We start from the raw sequence: 26,598 nt of genomic DNA, 5'->3' as shown, positions 1-26,598 counted from the left end.
GGCAAAAGTTCGGAGCCGGAATCACTTACTTGGATTAAACGTTGTACGTCGCATCCCACCCCGGACCTCCTGGCCCGGAGTTTAGCCGGCTGTACTTTAGCACACATGCTAAATGCTTCATTAACGAAAAAAGTAGCGTAGACCTTTCATCCTCTTGGCAGCACCCGCCACAATCTAAGTATTTGCCGAAGTTCAATATACGTCAGCTGATTTATGTTAAAAAATATTCACGAGTCCCCGCCGGCCCAATACCACGAGCCATCACCCGCGCTCGTCACGCCCGAAGCGCATACACGTCCACCACGGCGATCAGCTGACGACTCCCTCATACAGCTCATTCCGTCCCTCTTGACGTATTTTCCCCCACCACCTTATTGCCTTGGAACAGTCCATTTCAATCTTCACGGGGGGGAGCGTCGTACACCGTATTATGATTCAAAGTCCAAAACAATATAATTAAATATCAAGAAACTAAACCATTTAAAAAAAATAATATAAAAACATATTTAAAAATAAGATTAACAAAACTTATAAAAGACCAATACTTATAAAAAAGGAAAAAGGGCAAATACTAAAACTAAAATTACGTCACAGCCATAATTCAACATTAATTAAAATAAATATAAAATCAAGTGGCCATGCCACCTATGGCCACAATCCATAACTGTATATATATATATATTCCTTTTTAATGAACTTTAAAGGAACTTTTACGATTACAATTTCCCCCCCTAATATCTTAAAAAACAGCATACATAAATACGGCCAAAAATTCATAGTTTATTCTTGTGCAACCACAATTAAATATTTTATTTCACATTATAATTCCATAGTTGTAAAAAATAAGCTAAAATTACGATGGATTACACGAAGTACAACTGTTTATAGCCTCGCACAAGTCCTCGTTTATTAAAATGGCTGCCGATCTGATACCTTACAGGGGTTCAGTTAGGACACGGTTTGGAATATGACCCTAGAGTTAGGGTACGGCAGTTGCCCAACAAGGCAGTGCATATTCGCTACCTTACTCAAACATCTTGGAATACCGCCCATAGTGCAGAGATGGAAAGGCCTAGAGCCGTGAGATTCTCCACGAGAGATACATGTGTATAACAAAGCCCTTGGACACTGTAAGAATAATTTAATTTTATGGACCTGTTGATGTTACTTTTTATTTGACCAGTCTTTTTAAAATATTTTATTTATTCTATGTAATGGGTTTGTTGTAATTAATTTTGTATTCTTTTTTACTCTTAATTTATAGGTTTTATATAATTTTTATAGTATTATGTTTTAATAAAATTTTATCATCATTGATAAGCTGATTCAATACCCGATAGCTGGAAGCGTGACTGAAGATAATGTCACACACAGCAGAGCGCTCGTCAGGTGCGGCTGCAAAGGGAAAAGTCAAAACAAGGTACTGGGCGTGGAAACATGGTTGTGTCGGCACTGTTAGGGACGGGAGACGAGGGGAAGCTCGTGGCTGATTTTTATGCATGCTGAGCATTCAATTTATGAATAAAACACCAAGCAGCTAAACCACGAAGCAGCTACAGTGAACAAGGTGAACATAAGCCCTAGACAATAGTTTCCCCCAGGCGAACAAAATGTTTCAGAAGTGTGATAGAACTAATTAGCAATTTGAATTTTCTGTATAATTTGTTGAATAACTTTACCCATAAGCTCTGCTAAATATTTAACAATTCGAAAATATATACCTATTTATTAGTGGTTACTGTTTATATTGTCCTCTAAATGTGCTTCCGCAGAATTTGTACAACAGATCGAAAACATATAGACCATAGATAGGACACCAAAATCGGTCCTCTAAAATTAACGTACTAGTCTTGTCATATCGTGCACTTTGAATATTTTTAGTTTATAGCTATACCTATGTTTTGTGTCTTGCAATACCGGCCCCAAATATTTTCAGATTAATTTTTTTTTGGTATTAATAAAAATTGGGCAATTTAAACTGTCTTAATATACCTTAATGGCTAGAATTTTGTAATTTAAACATTTCTATAGTGTGATAGTTCCTGAATTAATAAATCTCATGCTTGTAGGTTGCCATTATGCTCTTTGGTAAGACCTGTTGAACTGTCTACAAAGTAGTGTTGTGTTCACTTTTATTTGATCTTTGACATATTTAGTAAACATGGCGGTTGCCGAAAATTCTGTTGTGGCAGACTACAAAAGTGGATTTTTATGTGATATGTCAATGAAATATGGTGTTTTGAAAGTAGCTTTTAAATGGTCTATATATACAATTTCTTGAGGTTTTAAACTAATGTTCAAAGAAAATATTTGTCGTTTTACTGTGCGCGTATTAGTTTTGCGTCGTAGGTTAACATGTGTTCATATTGTCAATAATTGTGATAAGCGTGATGACGTACTGTGGTCGAGTAAATATTTTTATCTTGTACAATAATAAATAGATTAATTTTGAATCTCAACTAAATGTTTTGTGCTAATGAAATGGACTGTTAAAAACATTCGGCGTCGTGTCCCTCTATTGACGATATTAGCATTTTTGCGAAGCATATTTCGTTACTAACTTTTGGCATAGTGGGACATTCTTTTAAACTAGCTGGAATCAAACATTGACATACTATGTTTAAGGTGAGTCGCACTGTCTAAAACTCAAGTTAAATTTTGGGTATAATTATTTATTTTCCATGACATAAAATAATGTTTACGTAAACCACATGAGTAATTGTTTACTGCATGTTAGTTAAAACAAAGTTTAGAGGCTCTAGCGAACGATTGAAGTTTATATTCTGAATGGCTTTTTATCACTACCTGAAATCGTTTTGAATCAAACTCTTAAGAGGTGTTGTGATGTTTCAAGTAGTTTACCTGTAATTTTCTGGTTTAGTTAGATTTTTACAGGTTTTCTGGATTTGGCTAGTCTATTGCATGTACACATGATCGCAAAAATGTGAAAGTTTTGTTTAGATTTTGTCTATTGCATTAAAATGTGGTAAAAGTATAGTTTTATACTTATTCAGTAGGTAAAAAAATAATAATTTTATTCTGTTGGTCCTAACATAACATACTGTTTAATTGAACTTTTTCACTTGTCAGTTCGCATGAAATAATTTAAGCCTAGGATGGCCCATGGCTCAAATGGCTTAAGGCATGCTGTCCATTCACCTAAATCAAGAAGAGTAAATTTTGACTTAAGGTCTTATAAGAAGTGTCATGTTTTAAATTGATGGCTGCTATAATTGGTGGTATTTCAGTATTTTTTTACTTAGTCTTTTTTTAACTTTATTCAATATATACAATGACTGACAAATAAAAGTATAATATGGTCTATGCTGTTTTAGTTCAAATGGATACACCTAATTAGAAGTGTAAATTATTTGATTTGCAATTATATGCAAGTCTAGAATGGCCACCAGAGTAAATTAGTGTTATCAGCAAGGGAAGGTGGCTAAACACAAGAGCATGCCTAGTAGAAAATTTGGAGCACTTAAGAAACTGTGGTGTTCATTTTTATTTTTTTAAATCATATCTTGATCTTGATGGAAGAGCACACTTTGATGTTGCTGGTAAATAGTCACCGTATTTTGCGGTTAAGGCAGGAGTGCTTCAAAGCTCTCCTAGGCCCACTTCTGTATCTTGTCTCTGAAAATTAATTGCCACCAAATATTTTAAATTAATTGAAAACTATAAAAATGTTATCATTCCAACCAACAGAAGGAAACGAATTGAAATCAAAATAGCAGGTGAAGCAGTTAAATACCTCCACCTTCCTTGGAAATGAAATTCTGCATATGCTCCTGATTGGGTAAGCTGTTGACTGGTTTTGTGCAAAATGGTTTGGTTGCAAATATGGATGTTATGCAAAGAATAAAGATATAGGTGGTTTCAAATATGGATGTTACAGGGTACGCAAAGAATAAAGATTTAGGTGTTTATTGCTGCACTGAAAAAGTTTTGAATTTATCATTCTTAATTAAAGTTACAGAAATTTAACGTGTGATCCCCATATCAAGGTAGCAGCCTGGCTGGGCACAGTGTTAAAGCACTGTTTACAAACCTTTCCAGATTTCTCGAAGGTATTTGTTTACGAATAGCATTCATGAGTTATTGTATGTTCCAATGGTTGTTTTATTTAACGGTTTAATTTTTAATAGATATTTTTTTTGGCAGGTAAAAAAAGACTATAGTGATTGTTTTCACATGTATTTTAAGGCATGAAAAATTTGATGCGCAGTATTCTGAGTAGGATAGGTGTGTGGAGGGAGCCTTATTCTTTTGAATGTCACCATGAAATCAAAGGGTCACTGTTAAAAAAGTCTCATAGAGGAGTGTTTTTTATGCAAAAACTGTGTCAGTTCGGTTTCTTGTGAGTAGAGATGAAAATGCAGTTGAGGAGCAAGCCAGTGTTCTATTAGTGCATATAGTGTGCATATAATCTCAAGAGAGTTCTATTTGGTCAGAACCCACAGGTGGTGGTCCCAAATACATGCTTAGATACTGCCTATGCAGTATGCAGTGGTCATGGTGTATTTGAAGTACATATGTGTTATTGTAGAAGAAGGATATATGTATTATAATAAAGTCCCATCTTAAGGAACACTGTAAACCAATTTTTTTAATGTCAAGAATTTTAACTGTGGTGTAGTGATAATTTGCTTCTGTGTTTGCTTCATAATAATTACTTTAAAAATTGGAGAGGGGAGTGCATTCAAGTGTTTCTATAAATAAGTTTATTATTCAGTTATTTACATTGTTTGAAAAAAATAAGTACAAATTGCTAAAACAAACCCTGTGTTATGACATTGGTAATTTTTTTTTATAAGTCCATTTTGGTTTAAACAATAATTGTTTTGTTAAATCATTTTATCACAAAGGCATATATCATTATCATTATCAATATCAATTGTACAATTCAACAGCATACATAGAGTTCAGAAGTCACATTGGCCAGATTGTTTAAACCAGCGGGTATGTGAACATACAGATGAAGACACTTTATTGTTAAAATAAAATATAAAAGTAGAGCTATTCACAAAAGTATATATTTTTATTAAATTTCTGGTGCTTAGATTTTATTCCTGCCTTCTAAACTTTCAGAGATTTTGTAGAGGCCTGGGTGGGAGAAATGGGACTGCCCTAAGAAAACCCACCAGCCAAAGGCAACACCGTCACATTTCCTACTTGTGAAATATCCTGGTTCGGCCCCGCCTGTAATCAAACCCAGATCGCGTTAGTAGTGGCCTGGTTGGATGGGAAAACTCAAGAAAATGGTTTGGAGTGAGAGTAAGGGAACGCTGGCTGTGAAAGCAGGAACGCTGTCTTTGCAGGTGGGAAGGCACGCTTCTGGTAAATGTGCGCGGCTAGTGGACGCGAGAATGGGCGGGCCAGGGTGCACGTAGCAGGGCCATGCAGTCAGAGCCGGGACGATACATCAACTCGGTATCGGACCTTTACGGAGCAGACGAGATTGAGGTCTTGCTGGAAGAGATTCGCGACCTGGAGCCGGCCAGCTACCGCCCAGAAGACATTCAGGTGAGTCGGCAAATGGTGAGTAATTTGCGATTTACTACGTTCCAAGTCATGTATGCTAAACTCGAAACAAGTCTTATTAGCGGTGTTGTCAAGTATTAAATCTTTGCAGTATGGCTTGTCGTAAATTGTGATTAGAATTTGAGTGCTTTTAACATTAAGTATTTCAAGTATTATCTGTAAAAAAATATTTTCATTTTAGAATGCTTTAATTTTGTACTAGTATTAATGTCGTACTCTAAGTATTCTGGAAGTTTTTACAATTCAATTGGGAATATAGTAGAAAGTTTTGAGAACTAAGAATTATTTGTAATTAATTTGTGTCCCATCTACTTATTAACTACTTAATTTATTAGTTTATCTGAATGCTCCTTAAGGAATTATTTCTGTAATATTTAAAATGTAATTTTTTTTGTTAATTTTGTGATTTTTCGTTAATGATTGTTTAACTGAAGTGTGATTTGGCATGCATGTGTGTTAGTTTGGGAGTTCTATTTTGAAGGTATGTATTTAACTTTAAAAAAAGCTACAATGATTTTGATTTAGTGCTGCAGTTCTAATAGACTCATGCTTTTGAGCTGCCAAGACACTTCCAAGGTGCCATTGACAGTAATAGTTTTGTAAGATGACATCTTAGAATTTTTGGCTAAGTGAGAAATGTTTGATTTGTCCTTATGGTTAAAATTTTTGGAAACTTATTTTGTCATTGCTAATGATTCTCAAATGCAACAAACAGACTTCTGTTAGAGAGGCAACACCCAGGCTCAGACTATTCATCCCAGTGGGGATAGCACACTTTAAACTTTATAATATTCAGCTACCTTTCCATCGTGCACTTACATACAAATCAAAAGCCATGTATGTAGATGTAATGTGCCAGAAAAATGATAAGTTTAAATTAAAATATTGAATGTTCTTGTGATGTACATTCTCACTAATTTTCATGTTTTGGATGTGTTAAGTTTTTTTTATATTAATATATTCAGCTTAGTAATAACAGTTGAGAAATGAAAAATTGTAAAAGTTGTTGGTTTGGATTTACGTATGAGTTCATACAGTACAGTCTTGATTAACTGAGTTCATGTGGATTACGGCTACCTCGTATAAGTAAAATCTCGGACAACACGGACATTATTAGAAAATTGTTGTTTTCAGTTGCCCAACTTGTATCATTTTTAGGGTGATGCTTTTCCAGCTTTCCTTCAGTGTAGAGTTTTTGATGTCACTTAATGATTTACCCAACCAGTAAATATCATCTTTGGGGTTATTTATATTTAGGTTTTTGACATTGGCTAGATGGTTTTCTAGGTTCTCAAGTAAACGTTTCAACAGTCTTTGCCGTTGTTGGGGCTTCAGGTCGGCTTGGATAATACGGAACCTCGGTTAATCGAAGCTGGGTTAATAGAGCCACTACTGTAATTAGAATTGACTGTGGTTTGACGAGCGTATGTGGATTACTTGTATTGTTGCGGATGCTGTATTTCAGGATTTTGAAATAGCGGGCAGCCAGACGGGCGTGGCAAGGGGGATCCCCGACTGTGAGTCCCCTGCGGTGACGGTGCGGTCGTGGGACTCCCATGCCAACTACCACAGCCAGCTGCCAGAGTCCCCGAACTCCGGCTCCCTGTTCTCGGGGGTGGTGCTGTACTGTGACGAGTCGCACCTCAAGTCGTCCACCGGCGTCATTCGCGTGCTGTTGTTGGTGAGCACGCTGTTGTTACATCTTGTTGACACTGTCCTTTGGGGATGGACGTACACACAGGGCCGGCGAGAGGGTGGGGCAGGGCTCCAGGGGGGAACCCTAGTTGAGTTTCGAGATTTTTAATAGAATGTATAGGAAACCTTACATGTTGTGGCTATACATGCAGATCACAGTTACAGTTATGTGTACTCAGTAATGTGTACATATTTAAAGATTTTTGAGGTTATACTTCTTTAGGCACATAATGGGGGGGAAAAAAATGTTAGAAAGAATTTTTTACGTTGTGCGTGCAGCTATACGAAAAAATTGAAACAATGAATAAAGGCCACTTACAAAAAATATATATATATATATATATATATATATATATATATATATATATATATATATATATGCATGCTTTTAAATCATAAACTTTAATTATTGATATTGAATACTGGTCCATATAATTAATGACTTATTTATTGTGAATATTAATGATATAAATTGTGTTTATAAACTTTTTAAAGTTTATTTATGTGAGCATAGGTTCTCTATGTACAACGATGTCAGGTTGCTTGTAATCTTCCATTGTCGCTGGCAGGGATGTCTGTGGAGGGTTTAGTAGTCTCGTGGCCATTTTTAATGGGAGTGTTTGTGAGGTTATGTTCCCATATGGATAATTTATTTGCATTATAAATTATTTCATTATTAATTAATAAAAATTGAGGAGGGAAGGGGATAATATTAAAGTTGTGAAGATGTAAAAATAAATAATGTTATGACCCTTATCCAGTTTCTATTTTTAGCCAAACCTCATGTTTACTTTTTTTATTATTTGTGCCTGCATAATAACCAATATAGAAAAAAAGTACAGTAGCCCCAATTGATGTGCTGACTCGTAGTCAATACATGTAATAAATAACATGCATGGTGTGTACCGGTGAAAATTTCCCAGTAAACCATTGTGTGATGGTGTGGTGGGATGTTATAGATGTAAAAATAAATAATGTTATAACCCTTATCCAGTTTCTATTTTTAGCCAATCCTCAAGTTACTTTTTTATGATTTGTGCCTGCATAATAACCAATATAGAAAAAAAGTACAATAGCCCCAATTGATGTGCTGACTCGTAGTCAGTACTAATAAATAACATGGTGTGTACCGGTGAAATTTTCCCGGTAAACCATTGCGTGGTGGTGTGGTGCGACGGTGGTGGGTCTTGCGCGCGCAGATCTCTTCTGTGGCGTGCCTGGCGTGCCTCTGCTCGTCCGGCACGGTCAAGGTGGGCGTGTACATGCTGCCCCTCGCCAGCCGACTGCGGCTCATGATGTTCGTCACCATCCTCACGCTGCTGGTCACGTGCCTCCTCATCTTCCTCGACATATCACACATACTCTACTTCTTTCCGTTCAACTGGGGCAAGGTGGTGAGTGGTTCGGCCTGTCGCACTATGATCAATTCATACAGGACAGCCCAATGTACGTGCAACGTTAATTTTTGTACATACCAACTTTACACTAGAAAAATGTGTTCTTTTCTCTTAGCAAAATTTTTTTTTACCATTAGAAAACCTCCAGTAATTGAAATTTCGTAATAGAATTTGGAAAAAATTTTGTCACCAGATAATAAAATTCATCTTTAACTAAAAATAATAAAAAATTTATTTGTAATGTTAGGCTATGCCACATATTATTTGTTGTATGCTCACCTGTGTTCTGTTCATAGCCTAGATCTGTCTGGTGTTGGTCTAGGCCTAGGGTATTAATTTGGACCATTTGAAAATATAGTCGTTTGAACCCAGATTGGGGTGGAAGGTGACATTTCTAACAAAATTAAAGAATATTTTATGCAAAAGTTTTACTTGTTTGTTCAGCAAATTTACTATTAGATTTTTTTTTAAAATTAACACTTTATTGTTATAAGTGAAACATTTTATTTAATGACCAAAAAATATGAATTAAATTTTTTGTGGGTCACTTAACAAAAATGAAATTTTTTTGGCCTTTGGTAGGTCAGTTCTTATAATGTTTCTGACTTCTTTCAGTATTGATTCTACCCCTTGAATTAAATTACTATGATCCAGCCTAAACTAACCTCAAATACAAAAATATACCTCAGCCCTATCAATCAGCAACATAACCAGCCAGTGATGAGGACTGTTCTCCTGTGCAGGAGACAGTAAATATGGTTGGTAATTCTGAAACTAGAACTTTTGGAACTGTTTTTTGTGTGTATTTACCATATAACTGAAAAAAACGGGGGGTTGTCTGTAAAGTCGGTTTACGGGCGATAATTTTACGTGATAACGTCATAAGAAAACATTAATGAAAAATTGCATACTTTTTAATTTTAAAATATTATTTACAGTTTTTGCAAATTAAATTTAAATAATTTGTTTAAATATAATCACGAACAATTAGTTAAAAAGCCCGCCTTAACCTGTTTTATATTATAGAAGATTTTCTCGCACGGTGGTTGGCCGGTTCTTGCATGCTTGGATCAGGCGGAACGTGACAATTTTTCGTGCGTGCAGCCGGCGTTCATCGATTTATAAGACGTTATCACGTCAAAAAAAAAACCAATATATTGTATCATGTAAACATTTCAAATTATAAAGACTTAAAAAATCATTCTATTCAGGTACATCTTTGCAGCAGCCATGCATGTTGTGTGTAATTAGCAATGACTAGAGACATGCATATTTCGCGATTGCGATAAAACGAATTTTTACGCGAATTTGAGTACATTTTTAAGAATAACGCGAATTTCTCACATTTTGGATAATAACGCGAAATCCTTGAATTTTCGGCGAACAGTCAGAACATTTTCCTCATTCGAACACGGCAATTCAATTTGTAAATACAGTAACAAACGTGAAACAACAAAAAACCAAAGATAACTACCCACACAGTGTATTTTATAACATGAAAAGTTGCTTTTATTTCTAAACATGTAACAATTTAAGCCTAGGCGTGTAAAAGTCCGAGTAATTACAGCAGGAGACAATCTAAAATGTACTAGGGAAAAACGTAAACTCACGAATATAGAAACGTAACGGAAATGTCGGAAATATTACGTGGCTGATCGTAACATTGTAAGTGCTGATACTGTATTTATGTCACAACTTAGCCGAAATACTGGTACGAGACATGAACTTCACAAGATAAAATGAGTGGAATCTTGGTAACTGTTTTATACGTATTATATAATTTCGGAAGTATTATACTGTTGACGCATATTTTTTAAACTAACCATTTATTTGTGGGGATCGTAAATTATTAATTATTGGTATCAAGACATCAAGATGAACGTAAACTTGAACATGTCACGGCAGCGAGTAAGCGGGTGCGTATACCAATAAACTGGTATTAGAACTGGACAAAACTGGTACACGGGAGGTGGAGCTTATATTTTTTTCCGCTAGGCTCGCTTCTATTGGCTGGCTGCTGATGGAAGGTCACGAGTCTGGGCGGAGCATTGAATGAGTTATACTGCGCATGCGCAGCTCAGAGAACAGACGCCGCACTGGGCCGCACTGTAACAACAGATGATCGAGTACAATGACCTTTCTCCGCGCAAGGCGCGCAATTGACGGTAAATTTTCATCAATTTGCGCCCCTTTTTTATTTATTTTTACTGTGTAATGTAGCCCGTTCTGAACGCGGCAGGATGCGACTGTATTTTAATTAACTTTAACGTATTTCTTACTTTTCCCTTTATTTACACTTTCCCGCTTTTTACACTTTTTTACTTTGTCCCCATGAAAAGTGCAAATAAGGGGTTTTGCTGTATTTTGATATTCGGCTCGCCTGGACAGTCGATTATCACGGTGTTTACAGCAGGTTGTTTCTCGAAGCGTTGTTCTCTTATATAGTCTTTAGCGTTGTTTGTCCATTGCGTCCATTTTTATTAACCAAATACCAAATTTAAAATGCAAACACGGTGACGATTCGTAACATTCTGTTGTGCGCAAGTTAAAGTTTAACGGGTCGAATTTTGTTACAGATAGTTTTCAACGTCTGTGAAATAAATTAAAGGTGTACAATTTAAAGGTCGGCTAAAACATTAGGCCTATTAAAATGCCTAAAGTGCCGGTAACTGCAAAACAGCGAGCCTCTGAATTTTCTCAACACGGACTTTATGCTAGTGATTCAACCACACTTTTTTGTCGTCACTGTAATGTCACCGTCTCTTGGGATAGGAAAGACTCATGTGAAAAACATGTAGGCAGTGAAAAACACAAGAAGCGTCTCTCTTCATTGCAAGGCTCATCTAGTGCGTCTGAACGCCAGTCGTCAATATCTTCAGCGTTTCAGACAGCAAAAAATAATGTCCAAAAAGACAAAAAGTTGGAATTTATAAAGGAAACAGCAGAGACCTTTATAAAGGCAAATATACCCCTTGAAAAGCTTGATGATCCTAATATCAGGGCATGGCTGAACAAATACATCGAAGGTGCTGGAGACATGCCACTTGCGAGAACAGTCCGTGAGAAATATGTAGGGGACATAGCCAAATGCAGAATTGAAGATGCCAAAACTGCATTAAAGGACAAAAAAATTGACATACTGTGCGACGAAACAACAGATAAAATGGGTAGGTGTGTATTTGTTGTTTTATTTAGAATTCTGAATCTTCAACAGGATAAACCAGAAATATTTGTTGCAGGAGTTCACTTTCTTGAAGCTGCTAATGCCACAAACTGTGTGAGGGCAATTTTAGATTCACTCAAAATGTACAATGTACAGTATGGTGATGTGCTCTCAGTAGTAACCGATGCTGCTCGTTATATGACCAAGGCTGTTAGTACTCTCGAAGTAATCCTTGGAGACCAGTTAACGCATGTCCAGTGCTGGGCACATAAGTTAAATCTAGTTGGCAATGTCTGGGTGAAAGAGTTGCCTGAGTTGAACAATGCTATGAGCAAAATAAAAAATGTGTTCAACAACACCAGGAAAAGAAGGCACCTGTATGCTAGCTTTCTTGAAGAAAAGCATGGAGAGAAACGTCCATTGTTCCCACTTCCTGTTGTTACTAGATGGAATTCCTGGTTCAACAGCGTTTTTTATGTAGCAGACTACATACATGACATTGTTGATTTCTGCAAAACAGATGAACTAAAGGCAACACAAAATTCAGGGGTTGAGTTTCTGTGTTCACTCACAGAAAATGACATTTCTCTCATTCTTTGTCAAGCTGTCTTTGTGAAAGAGCATGCCAAGAGCCTTGTAGAGCTAATACAGAAACTTGAAGGTTCTTTGTATCCAACTGCCCATTCACTATATGGGGACTTGCAAGGTATAAAAAAAAAATTTGAAAACATCACTCGTGGCATTTATTTTGAGGCAACCAGTAGAGCTTTGTCTAACATGCCCCCCGCTAAAGCTGCTGAAGCTAAAGTGTCCATCACAAGAACAGCAACACAAGCCCTTTCCAAACTGAACTCTCTCATGACAACTGACCCAAGTAGAAAGAGATTTGAAGCAATTCAAATTTTTAGTCAGGAAAGTTTGTTGCTTGCTAAATTAAACCCAGAAATGGTGCAGAAACTGAAAACTGTCCATAGTCTCTACTCCATAAGCACTGAAGAATTAACAGCTGGTTTTGGTCAGCTTCAGGACATTGTTACAAAACAAATGGAAACAGACAATTCAGTGGACGTAGTGAAGTCATTGAATGTAGTAAAGCTGTCACAGCCATTGTTTGCTTCCAGCTGCCTTGAAGCCATCTGGATGCCTTCTGCAAACGTTGACTGTGAACGATTTTTGTCCTCATATAACACAGTCTTAACAGACCGCAGGACAAATTTAAGTGAGGCTAATTTGTGTATCATGGCTACTTTTGCTTTCGAGAGCTAAAGTTTGAGGATTTTGTTCCATGTGTTTATGTCACTATTTTAGAGACTTCATATTTATTCTTGCTGGTTTAGGTACTAAAATATTTTCAATTACTGTATGTAAAAAGTGATGTGTAAATTCGATTGTAAATTACTGCTGCTAGTGCAACTGTACAATGCAAGAATGTGTCCAAAATTTCAAGGTATGCTTAGCTTAATTTTTTTAATTTATAGTGCTAAAACTATTTAAAAAATAACACCGCTTTTGATGTATGATAACACCACTTTTAAGGGTAAATAACAACGAATTTTGCTATAAAATAAACCCCAAAACTGCATGTCTCTAGCAATGACTTTTAAAGGGTAAAATGTAGCACTTTTTATTCATAAAAGTGACAGCTAATTACCTCAGTTTTCTAATTTAAAAAACCATAATTTTTCTATTAATGGACCGTTGAATTTGTAAAGAAAGTTGGTATTTTTGTAAAATTTACCTCCATTTGACTTGATTCCCAACTTACATATTTTAAGATTCCCAACTTACATATTTTAAGAAGTGTTCAACTCGAAGTTATACATTTGAGTTTGAAAGCTTTATTTTTAAAGTTATGTGACAGCTTAACTTGTGTTTTAGTATATTGTAATGTATAAACAAACTACTGGCATCTTGGATTTCAGTTAGGTTTTGTCTGTGCAGTTTAGAATTTGGCCTCTACTCATAGCTTGTGCGTTTATATCCACATTCGTTGGTATTCGATCCAACACACTTCATTGTAGGTTAGGTATTTGTATAAGTGTCTTAGTTTTAACCTCATTTCATGTTTGGAACTTTGATGTTTATGAAAAAATAATGCATATTTTTTTCCCCCAGAATGCCCTATTTTATGTGAGCGTGAGCTTCCTGTATCTGGTCAGCTCGTCGCTCATCGTGCACCTCATACACATGTACCACGAGTCGTACTCCTGGGTCCCCAAGTGGACCATTCAGCAGCTGCTCGTGACAGGGGTATGTACATTTAGAAGTTATACTTACTTGGCATAATAAAAACTTACTATCATTTTGCATGCAAATGATTAATTGAGATTAAATAATAAAACAACTGGTGAGATATTATAAATATGATTAGTAAAGTATAAATTCAATGAAATTAAATTTTTTTTTGATAAATACTCTGTATTTAAAATTAATATAAACATGTGTATAAAATTTTATACTTAATTTAGTATGATAATTGAGATAAATTTTAATTAATAGAGAAAATCTCTAATGTGCTGAATGTTTATTGTACTTTATTAATTTTAATTATTTTGGTAAATAATGTATTAGGTAATTTATACTGCAAATAAATTATACATATGGGAACAAAACCTCACTTTAAAAAATACACTTTCATGAAAAGGTTCATAAACATCATTTCTATCACTAATACTTACAATAAATAAATAATTTTAATTAATTGTACCAGTATTCATTATCATTCAATAAAGTACAGTGAAACCCGGTTATAATGTTCCGGCATATAATGTTTTCCCGCTTATAATGCCATATTTTTTAAGTCCCGACAATTTCCCCATAAGAGCAATGTATTTATTTCCCGTTTATAATATTCCACTAATTATGCTGCTCCTGCTTATAATGTTTGCTTTCTGAATCCAGTATGTGGCACAAACGGTTTTATAAATGTAACTATTCCAACCATTATTCAACCAATTAAATTAAACGCGTAAATTAAATAATATCAACACATAATAATTACGTTTTTGTTTACAGTCATACCATAGATATAGATTTTTCAAATAGGTTTGTGTGCGAAAACAAAATGGAAGTGCACCAGAACACTGGCGCTTCCAGTGAGCACTGGCTAATTAACTAACCCTGTGCACTGTAGCACAGTACCATACACTCAAGTTTGCAGTGTCGTGTCTGTTGGCATCTTCACCTAGGGAAACAATAACAAATACATAGCATACATACATACAAAGCATATCAAGCTGCAACTGTATTGAGGAACTTTGTGGGAGCTCAGAGTAACGTACCTGAGTGTGTGATGTGCTCCATGTGGTAAATAGAGGACTACAGTACTTGGGAAAAGTAGTACTAGCCAGTAGGAAACAGACAAAAATAGATGATTTTATAACTAAATAATAACTGTAATGAGTGAACATTCAAATGTCAAGGGATTTTGTGTTTACTTTTCCATTTTTGAAATTATACTTCTAATGCGACTTTCAACAAGGTTGCGTTAAACTTTTAACGCTCCTGGGGAGGGGTAATAGAATGAGACGGAGCGAGAGTAAGGAACTAAGTAGAGAGTAAGAAAAAAATAAAGATACTGACAGTTTGTAGTGTCGCCATATTTGTTTCAATTTTCAATACCCTTTTTGTATATTACAATTTAAATAACAGAAAGTAATCATGTTTCATAGACACATAAATAGTGAGTGTGTGTCATTTCTCTATGTCCACGAGGTCTCGCAGCGTCAATTTTCTCCTTAGGGCGAACCCGTCCGCTTAATTAAATAAACAGCTTTTATTGTTGAATGATTTCATGATTTATTTTTTTAGTTTGATTTGATACAATATGATTTCACTAAAAATCAATTTCTACCTTTCCTATTTTCATTTCCACATTACGAAGTTTCACTTTTTCCGCGCGGAGGGACTCCACGCACTATTTGTGCATGCAATTAAAAAATAATTTTTTAATGATGCCAAAGAAGTATAACTTCTCACGCGCGTACTTAAGTACACGCACCCATTTTTTTATATATGATGTTTGGCAAAAAATATTATTTTAGTATTAAATTTCATACTAAGTGCTATAAACTAAAATGAAATTGTTTCACAAATATGATGTAGGTTTTTTTTTGTGAATGTACGGAGTTTAAGAAGTAGGTTAAAAATATAGGAATTCATATTGGGATATATTCCTTTTAACGTGAAATTAATTTACTTAGCTTAATGAGTCCATCAGTAAACATTTAAAATACTATTGAGTGCTAAATTAGTGTTTCTTGCTTATAATGTTTTTTTTTCTTTTTCCCCCTTGAAAAACATTATTACAGGGTTCTACTGTATAAGATTCAAAGCACTTATATAATTTTTATTTGTATGTAGCCTTTTTTTCATCCTGTGAAAATTTTGTTGCATGGTGCATGCACATCATAAAAATTCACTCATAATTTTTTCGTAATGCACTTAAAGAAGTATAATAAAAAAAACTTGACACCTGTTTTAAATGAAAGGTGAGAGAAATATAAGAACACCATACAAAAATCAGTGCTTGTAAGGTTTCCTCAAACTTACATAATAATCACGCTAAAGTCTAGAAATACTGCTGCAGGCTTGTTATTCCTTATGAGAACTCTAACCTCGCAGCATATTATTGTGGGGTCATGTGATCCACCCCTGGCCACAAGAACTGTGTCTGTGTGGAAGCCTCACTAAGAGTCCTCCATGCATTAGAACAAGAGCATTTTACCCAAAAGCATTTTTAAATGGCATGTATTTTAAAATTACTAGTGTCTTTATACAGATTGAGAAGTGTTAAGGGAAAAAAATTGATATTATTTAATTTTTTTTATTTTCATTTAATGTAACTTTCCAGAGTTTGCTACTTGCTACATAAGAGAGAAATCATCTCAACATATACCAGTACACAACAGTAAATTGTATTTTGAATGAATAAATGATAGAATATTTATTTCATATAAAGTGAAAATAAAATTCATCAAAAATGGGTGATGGTTGAAACAATCAGAAGATGGTGGAGTGAAGGAATGTGTAATTGAAAGAAGCGGTAGAACTTTTAGAAAACTCACAGACACACTACATTGTCTCCCACATTTACCGCTTGCGGAAAAATAATGCTGGGAATCAAATGCTTGGTGGTTAGCTGCCTATCCGAACACTCAACCAGAGTTCTGATTGAATAGATGTGTTCATTTTCATGTGGTAGAATAAAGTTCTGCATGCTTTTGGTTAGTTCATTACTTAATGACTGGAGGCATTCAAAATCTGCATTTGCATTAGAAATATTTTTTTGCACTACATTTTTAGAACTTAAACGAAATGTGACTTTGTTCATATGGAATACTGTTTTAAGCCACCCAGAGTTTAGAGACCTCCCACAATTTAATCACAACAAATGTACAAGCAGAGATACAGTACAGTGAAGGCTGTGTCAACTGGCATATTGGGAACCCAGGCTATGCCGGAAAAGTTATTTTTCCCGATTATTGTAGTCAATATAGTTTTAACAGGAATACCAAAAAAAAATTTAATATACAGATTAATTGTATTTAATAAAATTTATAATAATCTGTCCTTTTGCTTTATATGTAAACTCGCTTTCAGTTTCACTCATTGGAGACTTTGCTCCCAATCCCCCACATTGGGTCTGTAGCTATATATTATTAGTGGGAAAATACATGTTTTTTGTGTGTTTTTTACTTATTAAAATAAAAAAAATTATTTACACTTTTATTGAACAGATGGAGCCATTATATTTGGAGGGAATGTACACACTTCCAAATGCCTAAAATATGCTAAATATAATGATTTTAGGTGCTGCATAAGAATGGGGAAAAATATTAAAAATGTTTGGAACAAACTCAATCTATATTTATAACTAAATTTTTACTTATAACTGATGATGCTACAAAAAATCGTAATCAAAAAAAGAAATGATAGATTTTATTATTTTGATAGGTCAACCGTAAGTTAAGCATGATACTATTTGTTTGAAACATTTGTGAAAAAATTAGAAAATTTACCTGGTATCTAAGACGTTGGCTGTAACTAAGGTATTACCGACGTAGATGTGATAAATCTTGAGGCCAAAATTTTAGATTTCATCATATTTCATCAATCCATGTTGTCATACACAGTGTGGCCACTAAATCGGGAAAACAGAAAAATGGGAAAATGTTGGGAATTAGAAAGGGCTTGGGGAAAACTACGAAACTGTCTGGAATTTTACTTCTTTTCTGGGAAAATGCTTCATGCGTCACAAAACCTGTCAAGATACAAGACGTTTGCGTGTCGTGCCAGTTCTCGTACATTAAACTTGTTTTGGAAGGGGGAGTGAGAACCATCAACATGGCTTGAGGTATGGTTACTCATGCTCATGATACGCATACATTCACAAATTCTGGCTAGTTTATTTTTAGATTTCCTCTCTAGCCATTAAGCGAGAGTCATCCCTCCCATCCACTTCCTTCCGCTCCTTTTCCCGGCTACAGCCAGTCCTGAACTTGCCATGCACACACTCCTCTTTCGCTTAGCAGTTTTTATGTTAACTGTGCAAAAATATATGACCGTCAAAATTAATTTAAAAAAATTAATATTGTAATTTAAGTCTTTACAAAATTATTTCCGTTGTTTGGATGTTTTGGATGAATTATACTCTCCTGTATATAATATTTTTTACTTTCAATTCATGCTCATTAAGAAACATTTTCTGTGGTACAAACCTTTGTTATTGTTAAGCACAAGGTAGCTGCGATTTTAAAGCAGTATTCTTTATAATTTCAGTGTCATTGTATTTTAAATAGTTGGAAAAAAAACTCGCATACCCACAATTATTATCATTCATGCTGTATTGTTAGCCTATTACATACTGGCAGTGTACCTCAAGTATTAGTGTTTGGGGTGTTGTTACTGACAAAATAAGTTTGTTTGTAGGCCATGGCCATACCACTCATTTTCAGTATAAAAAACCGCAAATGTTAAATTATATTACGAAAATGAAATTTATCTTTTGGCTGCGTATTTAACCATGTTAAACTGAAATTATAGATAAAGCTACTGTGGATGGTTAGGGTACTAGTCATGCTGGGGGACGCACCACAACGCCGAACGTACAATAACGCCGAATGCCAAATTGACTACAACGCCGACAGCTAGAAAACTGCTGTGTACCACAACGCCGAAATACATTAACGCCGAAAAATGTCATTGCAGGACTGCCACAAAGGTTAGGTTAGGTAAGGTTAGGTTAGGCTAGGCTAGGCTAGGCTAGGCTAGGCTAGGCTAGGTTATGCTAGCCTAGGTTATGTTAGGTTGTGGTACATTTTTCGGCGTTACTGTATTTCTGCGTTGTGGTACACAGCAGTTTTCTAGCTGTCGGCATTGCGGTCAATTTGGCATTCGGCGTTATGGTTTTCGGCGTTATTGTACGTTCGGCGTTGTGGTAACGACCCGTCATGCTGTTCTAAAAAACTTTGGTCCTGGAAACGATGATTAGTGAATGATGTAATGTTCTAACTATGTTTCAGGACTTTCAGCACAATTTATACAAGATGACCATGTTTCTAAGGTGTCATTTGTTGTGATAGGGTTTGATGAAAATTTAAACAAGTTGGCTCAGTATTAACAGTTGAATGTACATTTCAGATTATAGGGTGATAAACTCAACAAGGTTGAGTTTAGATTTTATTACATCAGTTTTCTTGACGAAACTCTACTCAGGCTACATCCATGTCAATAAGAAATTAAATTGATTTTGCCATGGGAAAATTCGGCAAAGGGGACATTTTAATCTCTGGTGCAAACCTAACATAACAAGCAGTAAAAATTTTTTTACAATATTTTAATGTCGTTAACCTATCCTAACAAACTTTAAAAATGTTTTACAGTGTTTTAAATGTACGTAAACTACCCAACTATTCATTTTATGTGCAGGTAATATAATTATTTGAATATCACAATGTTGAATGTACAGAATAATGACAGTGTTTTATTAAAACTGAATTATGCAATTTTTTAGTAATTTTTTTTTTTGCATGATTGTGACTACTACTGCCAGTGTGAATTTTTGAATTTTATGAAGTTTGCTTTCAGCTTAGATATATGATCTTTAACAACCAAATGTAAATTATTTAAGTGTTATTTTTTTTTAACAGTTTTAAACATCAAATAAGACTACACATTTACGTGCAACATGTAGCAGGATGCAAATAATTTTAACATTTTAGTAAGCTTAACTTCCAACATGTAAAATTAATCCTAACTTGAATCTATGCATGCTTTCATTAACAACATAAAAATCATAGAAAAGTACATAGTATTAGATTTGTAAGACATGGCACACGCACAAACATACAGCTTGAATCGAGGATGCATGTTTTTCAATAACTTTCCGCAGCAAACAACATATAGCTCACAGAAGAGAGCAATGCTGTTTCTGTGTTCACATGTTTTTGTAGGCTATGGTCATTGTTTACAAATAAACAAACATTGGTCCGATTGTAAAAACATCATGGAAAATGATGTTAAAATCCTCTGGTTCGTGATACAGCATTTTATCATCAATAAGATGCTATAGCATTTTGTTCCCAGTAAGCTATATTAGTGTTTTGTCATAAATAAAAGTATTTATAGCAATTATTCATGGCTATATTGTTTAGATGATTTTCCATCACATCAAACAGTGGTGTTGCCATGACTATTCTTCTGAAACAATACTACGATGGCCTGGCTTGGCAGATTTCTTAATGGTTTTTAATATTTTTCAAGGGTTTGAAAAAAATTTCAAATTTTTGTAATTTTCGGGTCAAGATCTCTATCTTCTGTGAAAATATCAAGCTTCTAGTTTGTCTGGAAGTAGGTTAGGGTTCGTATAGATGAGTGAGTGAAGTCTGTCAGTGTTACACTTTGAGCTGTTATACCTATTTTTAGATACACAGTTCTAATATTGTGCAAAAAAATGTAGGCAACTTGCCAGAAAACGGGAATCCACCCGGAAACCTCTTAACGTGGGCAGTTCGAACTATACCAGATTACGAATGTTCCGGATGAAAGAATGCTGGATTACAGATATCGGACTGTAACGTACAATTAGTAAATACTCTGCAGCAGTTCTGCGTGAGGAAGTAGCTTGTTGGTGTAGTAGTAAAGCTGTAGTGCAGGCGTGCTAGACACAGGCGATGTGCGCGTGCGTGCGGACAGGTGCTGGGGTACCTGTGCGCCGCGGAGGCCTTGCTGCTCTCCGTCGTGACGCGCCACCGCCCGGTGCAGTACGCCCCCGTGGACGAGGACCCGGGCCTGGTGACCTCGCAGGGACACCGGGCCCCCTCCCCTCCCCTGCAGCTGCAGCTACAGCAGGTGCCCGTGCCGGTCGACGACGTCCAGCCGTGTTCTTCCAAGTGCACCGACCCCTGCCCCCTGCCATGATCCCCGCTGCGGGTTCCCGCTCGCTCCTGTGCAGCCGTTCCTTCGCTCCGTCAGTATTATGTTGTGTTCCTTCTGTTTCATCCGGGATTTCTTAGCAATTATGTGCTGTTTAGTTGTTTTATGTGATTGCCGTTAATGTGGAAGTCTGGCACAGACTGATGTGTTATAAAAAATTTGTGTTTTTGATGTTTAATCAATAGACTGGTAAAAGTAGTAACCAAAGAAAAATATGAATATTTGATTGAATTTAAAAAAAAAAGAAGTTATTTTTTTAATTTATCTATTTTAAGTTTTGTTGAATAATACTCATTTTAATGTGACTCCTGCATCGCAATTAGTTTTTACTTGTTTTTCACACCACCATGGGAAATTGTGGTCTGCAAACGTATCTTCGTGACTTTGTGTGCAAAGCGATCGGCAGCTTTCAAGTTAAATGTGTCTGCCGCTTGTCAAAGAACGTGATTGGGTTTAAGGTGGTCTAAACATGTTCTGTAGCTTGATCTTCAATTGGGGTTGTCATTATTTGATGGTCAGTTAATGACACTGTGGAGACATGCTAGCAAGAGACCTAGTGAGCAGGCAAGAAGTATTTACCAAAACCAAGATAGTTACTCAGGCAATGCTGGGTAGTCTTAAACAAGCAAATTTAGTTGTGTAAATCATTTTTTCCCATTGCCACTGGTGGACTCTAATAATTTGACGTGAACCTGAAACTATTGCCACATTATAAAATGCATTGTGAAGGCCTAGGAATTTTTATGGCATTTTATCACAATATTTAGTAATTTTTTTAGTATTAAAATTTTGGAGACAAGACAATATTAACAGGAAATCAAGATTATCCAGATGAATTTTTTTTTTTGGTTTAGGTAAAACTAAAGATCAAGGCAAATTGTATTACAGTTTTGTGTAGACTGCACTATTTATTTTACATCTTTTGCTGATTGAATTGCTGTGTAACTTCATATTTGAATTTATTAGAATTTGTTTATGTGATTTGTTACTTCACTTAGAATTAATGATTTAATGAAAACAATACTGCATGTAAAGCAGTTTACATGGAAAAGTTGTATGAAGATTGAAATAAAAAATGTTAGGGGAGATGTTCTAAATGATGGGTCATTGTGGATTAAGTTATATTGGAAATAGGTTGTTCATTTAAGGGACTATTTTTGAAAATGGCTGCCTCGAAACATAATGTAACATTGAGGAGCAGTTGCCAACAGACATGACCTCAACCCAGTGGCAAGGTAATGTTCACTGATTCTGGCCATGCAAGACATTGACCCAAGACTTGCTTTTTAAAACTCAGTAATATTTGTTGTCTTTTTCGTTTTTAATAAGGAACAATTCAATAGCAATTTCATCATCTGTAATATTGGTAGATTTGCTTTCCTCTTTTGATATGCATTTATGTCCAGATGTAATGTGGAGATTTTTCAGCCTGAGATTGTCATGAGGTTAGCAAAATAACATTTATTTTATGTTTATCTCATTTCTTTTGTTTTGCAGTAGACACCTCATGCAAGATTAAGTCTTGCAGAACCAATAGGTAAGCCAGATTCCACCACAGTAATTGCATCGTTCATACGTGCCTACTGCCCTAATTTACAGTAAAGGCAGATGTGGCAATTTCCATTCTTAGCTCCTTGCATTGTCAGTTATTGCAGTGTGGTCATTAGCTTCAGCTGTAATGCTGCATGTCGACTGCTGTAGCAGGGAGGTATTGAGAAACTGCTCCAGCATTAGCTTGCAGTGAGGATAGGAAACCACAGTGCAGTCAGTTGTACGATCGCATGACCATACATAAATAATAAATACAAGCGGTTGGCAGTGGCAGCATAGGTGGTGTGTGTGTGTGGACCTTTTATTTAAATTTAGTAATTTAGGACTATAGTAGATTTCCTATTTTGGAAGAAGTTTGACCACTGTATTCAGTATTATTCAGGATAATATAAATGCGATATTATACTACTAGTCACAATATGATCTCACAGCACAGATCTACGGGTATTTTATTTTTGTCAGCTTAAAATAGTGATAATTAATTTTTAATGTTTATCGTAACAGATATTTTATTTTGATTGTAATTTATTTATATAAGTTTGTGTGCACAATTAAGATATAGTTGGTGTGTGTGTTAAATGAACTTTTATAGTTTTATTTAGGAATCTGTAACATCTAAGATCCATCTCATGTTGTATCCATATGTTTGTTTACTTCTACCGTATGTTAAAATTGACATGGATGTGGGTTTACAACATATAGTGATCATGTGAAACTGAGTAATTATTAAAAACAGAAAAATGTTTAGTTTGTTCTTCGTATTTAAAAAAATCTAAATTATTATGGCAATCGGATCAAAAATAACAGCTTTGTATATAACAAAGCATTAAGTCTCAGAACTAATTGAAATTGCTGCCAAATTTACTGTGTCCACATTCTGGAAAGTCTAGGAAGTTTGACTTGGTCAGGGAAATATTGGGAATCCACTTGAAATCCTGTAAATTTATGGAAATACCCGATTGATAGTAATTTGAGAGGAAAATGTCAAGCTTCAGTCTGTGTCAAGCCAGACTGTAAAAACATTTTTCCAGATAGTGTTTTAGCACACAGTCATAAACACTATAAATTGGCGGATGTATGGCTTTGTTTCAACTAGGTCAACCATAGTGGTGGCAGAGGCTGGATTTTCTTTATTTCTTTCTGAAAATTAGTTTGGGATGTTTGTAATTTTGATCATGGAAAGTCAGGGAAAATTAAATAACTGATGTGTGGACACCCATCTATGAATATTGAGAAAGGTAAATATTTGATCATTTGCAAAAAAAAACAGAGTAATTTTTGGAAATTTTTAGAATAGTTGAGTGGCATTTTTGTACCTTTATGCTATAAAAATGACCTCATCAGTTGCATCATGTTTAAATAGACCTGGGGTTCATTTCCTTGTGATATAAACACTGGCCAGTTGTATTAAACTGTTTCAGGAGCCGTTAACTGAAATAAGAAAGCTGTATTTAGCCAGGTCATGTGGGAGAATTGTATCACTGTTGCTTTAATTTTTTAATGTTCTGATTATGGCTTTGTTGTACAGTTCCTTAAATATTGTCATTATGTATTTTGAGTAAAAACTGCAGTTCATACCTCCTTTGTATTGTATGTGTTTGCAGATGTGTGTTCATTGTTGACAGTAGGTGCAAAATAATAACATAAACTTTGTTATTTCCATTTTTTTTTTATTCTACAGTATGACAATGTTTACCACTTGGGTGTATACATTGCTGACATGTAGTGTTCTGTTTAGGACACTAGGCATTTAATTTATTATTTTGAGTCCTTTATCTTAAATGTCTTTAATGTGGTACCTAAACGAGATTCAGGGCAGATGTCGTAACTAACTGTCAGTTTGTAAAGTGGTGCGTCTGTGTTGTTGAAAAATGGTGTACTTATAAAAATTATATGTTTGTTTTTTGGTGTGATTATCAGTTTTACAAACACAACATTGCTGCTCTTAGCAAGTGTGCCGTTGCGAATCACGAAGATGTAGCAAAGTGAGCTCTTCGAAAGAACTTCGGATATGTACATACATACAGATTTTAGAAACACTGCCAGCATCATTGTGTGTTAAAGCTTTAATACCATTTCGAACATACAAAATAGAATGTATGTTTTTATCCTAATGTAATAGTATTTTTTATTTTGGGTATATGTAAATAGTTACCACAGTGTGTAAAATGTTTGCAAAGCATGACATTTGTACATTGAATGTTTTGTGTGCGAGAAAATTAGATTATCAGATTGTAATCATGTACGCACAAAATGTTTCATACTCAAAAGAAATTTATGAATGTACAGTACATATTTATTTGCATAAACCCACCATTTAGTTTAGAGTTTTCACAGCCAATAAACATTTATTTGAAAGAATAATACCTGTTGTAAAAATATCTTTAAAAATATTTGTATTAGTATTAGTTTTAAAAGGCAACATGCACGTAAATAACTGATACAGTTGGAAAAATATATGCCGTATGCTATAGAATAATTGTTGCTAATTTTATGCTAAAATCAAGTTTGAAAAGTAGGGGTACAATTTTTATGCGAGAAAAGCATTTTTGTTGAGGTTGAGTTTTTCATAAAAACAAAACATGTTGCATGGAAAGTACATTAAATTAAAAAGCAGAGTAAACAAAAGATGCCAAACAATTTAAATTAATTAGTCATGCAAAAAAACAGTTTTATTCAACTTAAAATAAAAAATCAAAAACCATGACCTGAACGTGAGCTGGAACTTACGTAGTGTACAGTAACCATAACTATGTCATAGTACACACTAACCACAAAATAGTGCAGGCTATCCAATGTAATATACTCAGCTCGAGACAGAGTGTGCACATTGCATGCAATCAGCGAGCTAGCATTATCGATATTTGACTATGTGTGCGTACTCTATGTGGGCATCATTGTAACCAAACATCAATGGTACCAATTAGCGCTTCACAATGGCAACGTACTTTTTCTGTTAAATAAATAAGTCGGTAGTAGTATCCTAACAACATAAAGGTTTCAACTTTACATCATTTTATACAGGAAAGAAGTTTATGGGCAACATCTTACATGGGAAAAAATAATATACATCTTATGGAGGAAATAGCAGGACTAAAACATTTGACGTATTGATTGGGAAATCATATTTTACGGGTACATATTTAGCAAGTTTTTAATTACTTTATTTTCCCATTACATATAACTACCATACTGCCTGACAGCAACTTGAAAACCAATTGCTATTGCATGGTGGTTTGTCCTGGAACCTTTGTCAAGGTCATGTTTACATTGTAATAGCGGAATAAAAGCGTCATGCAATTTTTATGCAAGAATTTTTTTTTTTACAAATTTTGATGCCTTGAAATAACAGTGCGACGATTATGTGAGAGTGATGATTATGCTATAAAACAAGACTTATGAACTGCAGTATACATTCTATTAGAGATAGAACGGTCTGCAAACTTTTGAGTCGAGTCGAGCCGAGCCGAGCCAAGTTCAGTAATAATACCGTCGAGTCCAAGTTGAGATCACACTTCATAATTTATTAGTCAAGTTCTTAAAAATCGAGCCAAATTGAGTAATTGCAAAAATTTTGAGAAATATTTTTTATTCCTTATACCATTATCATTATATATTAGAGTTTATATATGCCTTCAACTAGTTAGTCATTGGTGTCTATATGTGAAGGCCATTGAAGTCAAGGAAAATGGTGTGGTTTAGAGAATTAAATAATGAAAAAAATGTTTATGGTAACTTTACCAATGTTTTTCTCATTTTAAATGAGTTTAACCCTATAGTATCCTAGACGGTAACTCTGAAGGACAGCATCTT

At 35.0% G+C, this 26,598-nt stretch overlaps 1 protein-coding gene across 2 annotated transcripts; it reads left to right on the top strand.

The window, feature by feature from the left end:
- Window positions 1–2,072: 2,072 nt before the first annotated feature.
- On the top strand, window positions 2,073–26,598 carry LOC134532867 (uncharacterized). Of its 2 annotated transcripts, none has more exons than XM_063369867.1 (6): window positions 2,073–2,625; window positions 5,322–5,526; window positions 7,010–7,225; window positions 8,439–8,633; window positions 13,915–14,049; window positions 20,995–26,598. In XM_063369867.1, the coding sequence occupies exons 2-6, from the start codon at window positions 5,401–5,403 to the stop codon at window positions 21,217–21,219; spliced, it is 897 nt and encodes a 298-aa protein (XP_063225937.1). In that variant the 5' UTR covers window positions 2,073–2,625; window positions 5,322–5,400; the 3' UTR covers window positions 21,220–26,598. The 2 variants fall into 2 exon arrangements, with proteins under 2 accessions (XP_063225937.1, XP_063225936.1); XM_063369866.1 differs by having other exon boundaries at window positions 2,139–2,625; window positions 5,322–5,541.

This window comes from Bacillus rossius, chromosome 6 (assembly GCF_032445375.1).
Source record: "Bacillus rossius redtenbacheri isolate Brsri chromosome 6, Brsri_v3, whole genome shotgun sequence".
In the NCBI taxonomy this organism is placed as follows: domain Eukaryota; kingdom Metazoa; phylum Arthropoda; class Insecta; order Phasmatodea; family Bacillidae; genus Bacillus; species Bacillus rossius.
Note: the sequence above shows the minus strand (reverse complement) of the source record. Positions and strands in the feature narration are given on the sequence as shown.

Bases quoted from the DNA above. Each gene is read 5' to 3' on its own strand.
- LOC134532867 (XM_063369866.1), top strand. From the start codon at position 5,401: ATGCAGTCAGAGCCGGGACGATACATCAACTCGGTATCGGACCTTTAC. The intron at 7,226-8,438 runs GTGAGCACGCTG...TTGCGCGCGCAG, and splicing joins TCATTCGCGTGCTGTTGTTG to ATCTCTTCTGTGGCGTGCCT. The intron at 8,634-13,914 runs GTGAGTGGTTCG...TTTTTCCCCCAG, and splicing joins CGTTCAACTGGGGCAAGGTG to AATGCCCTATTTTATGTGAG.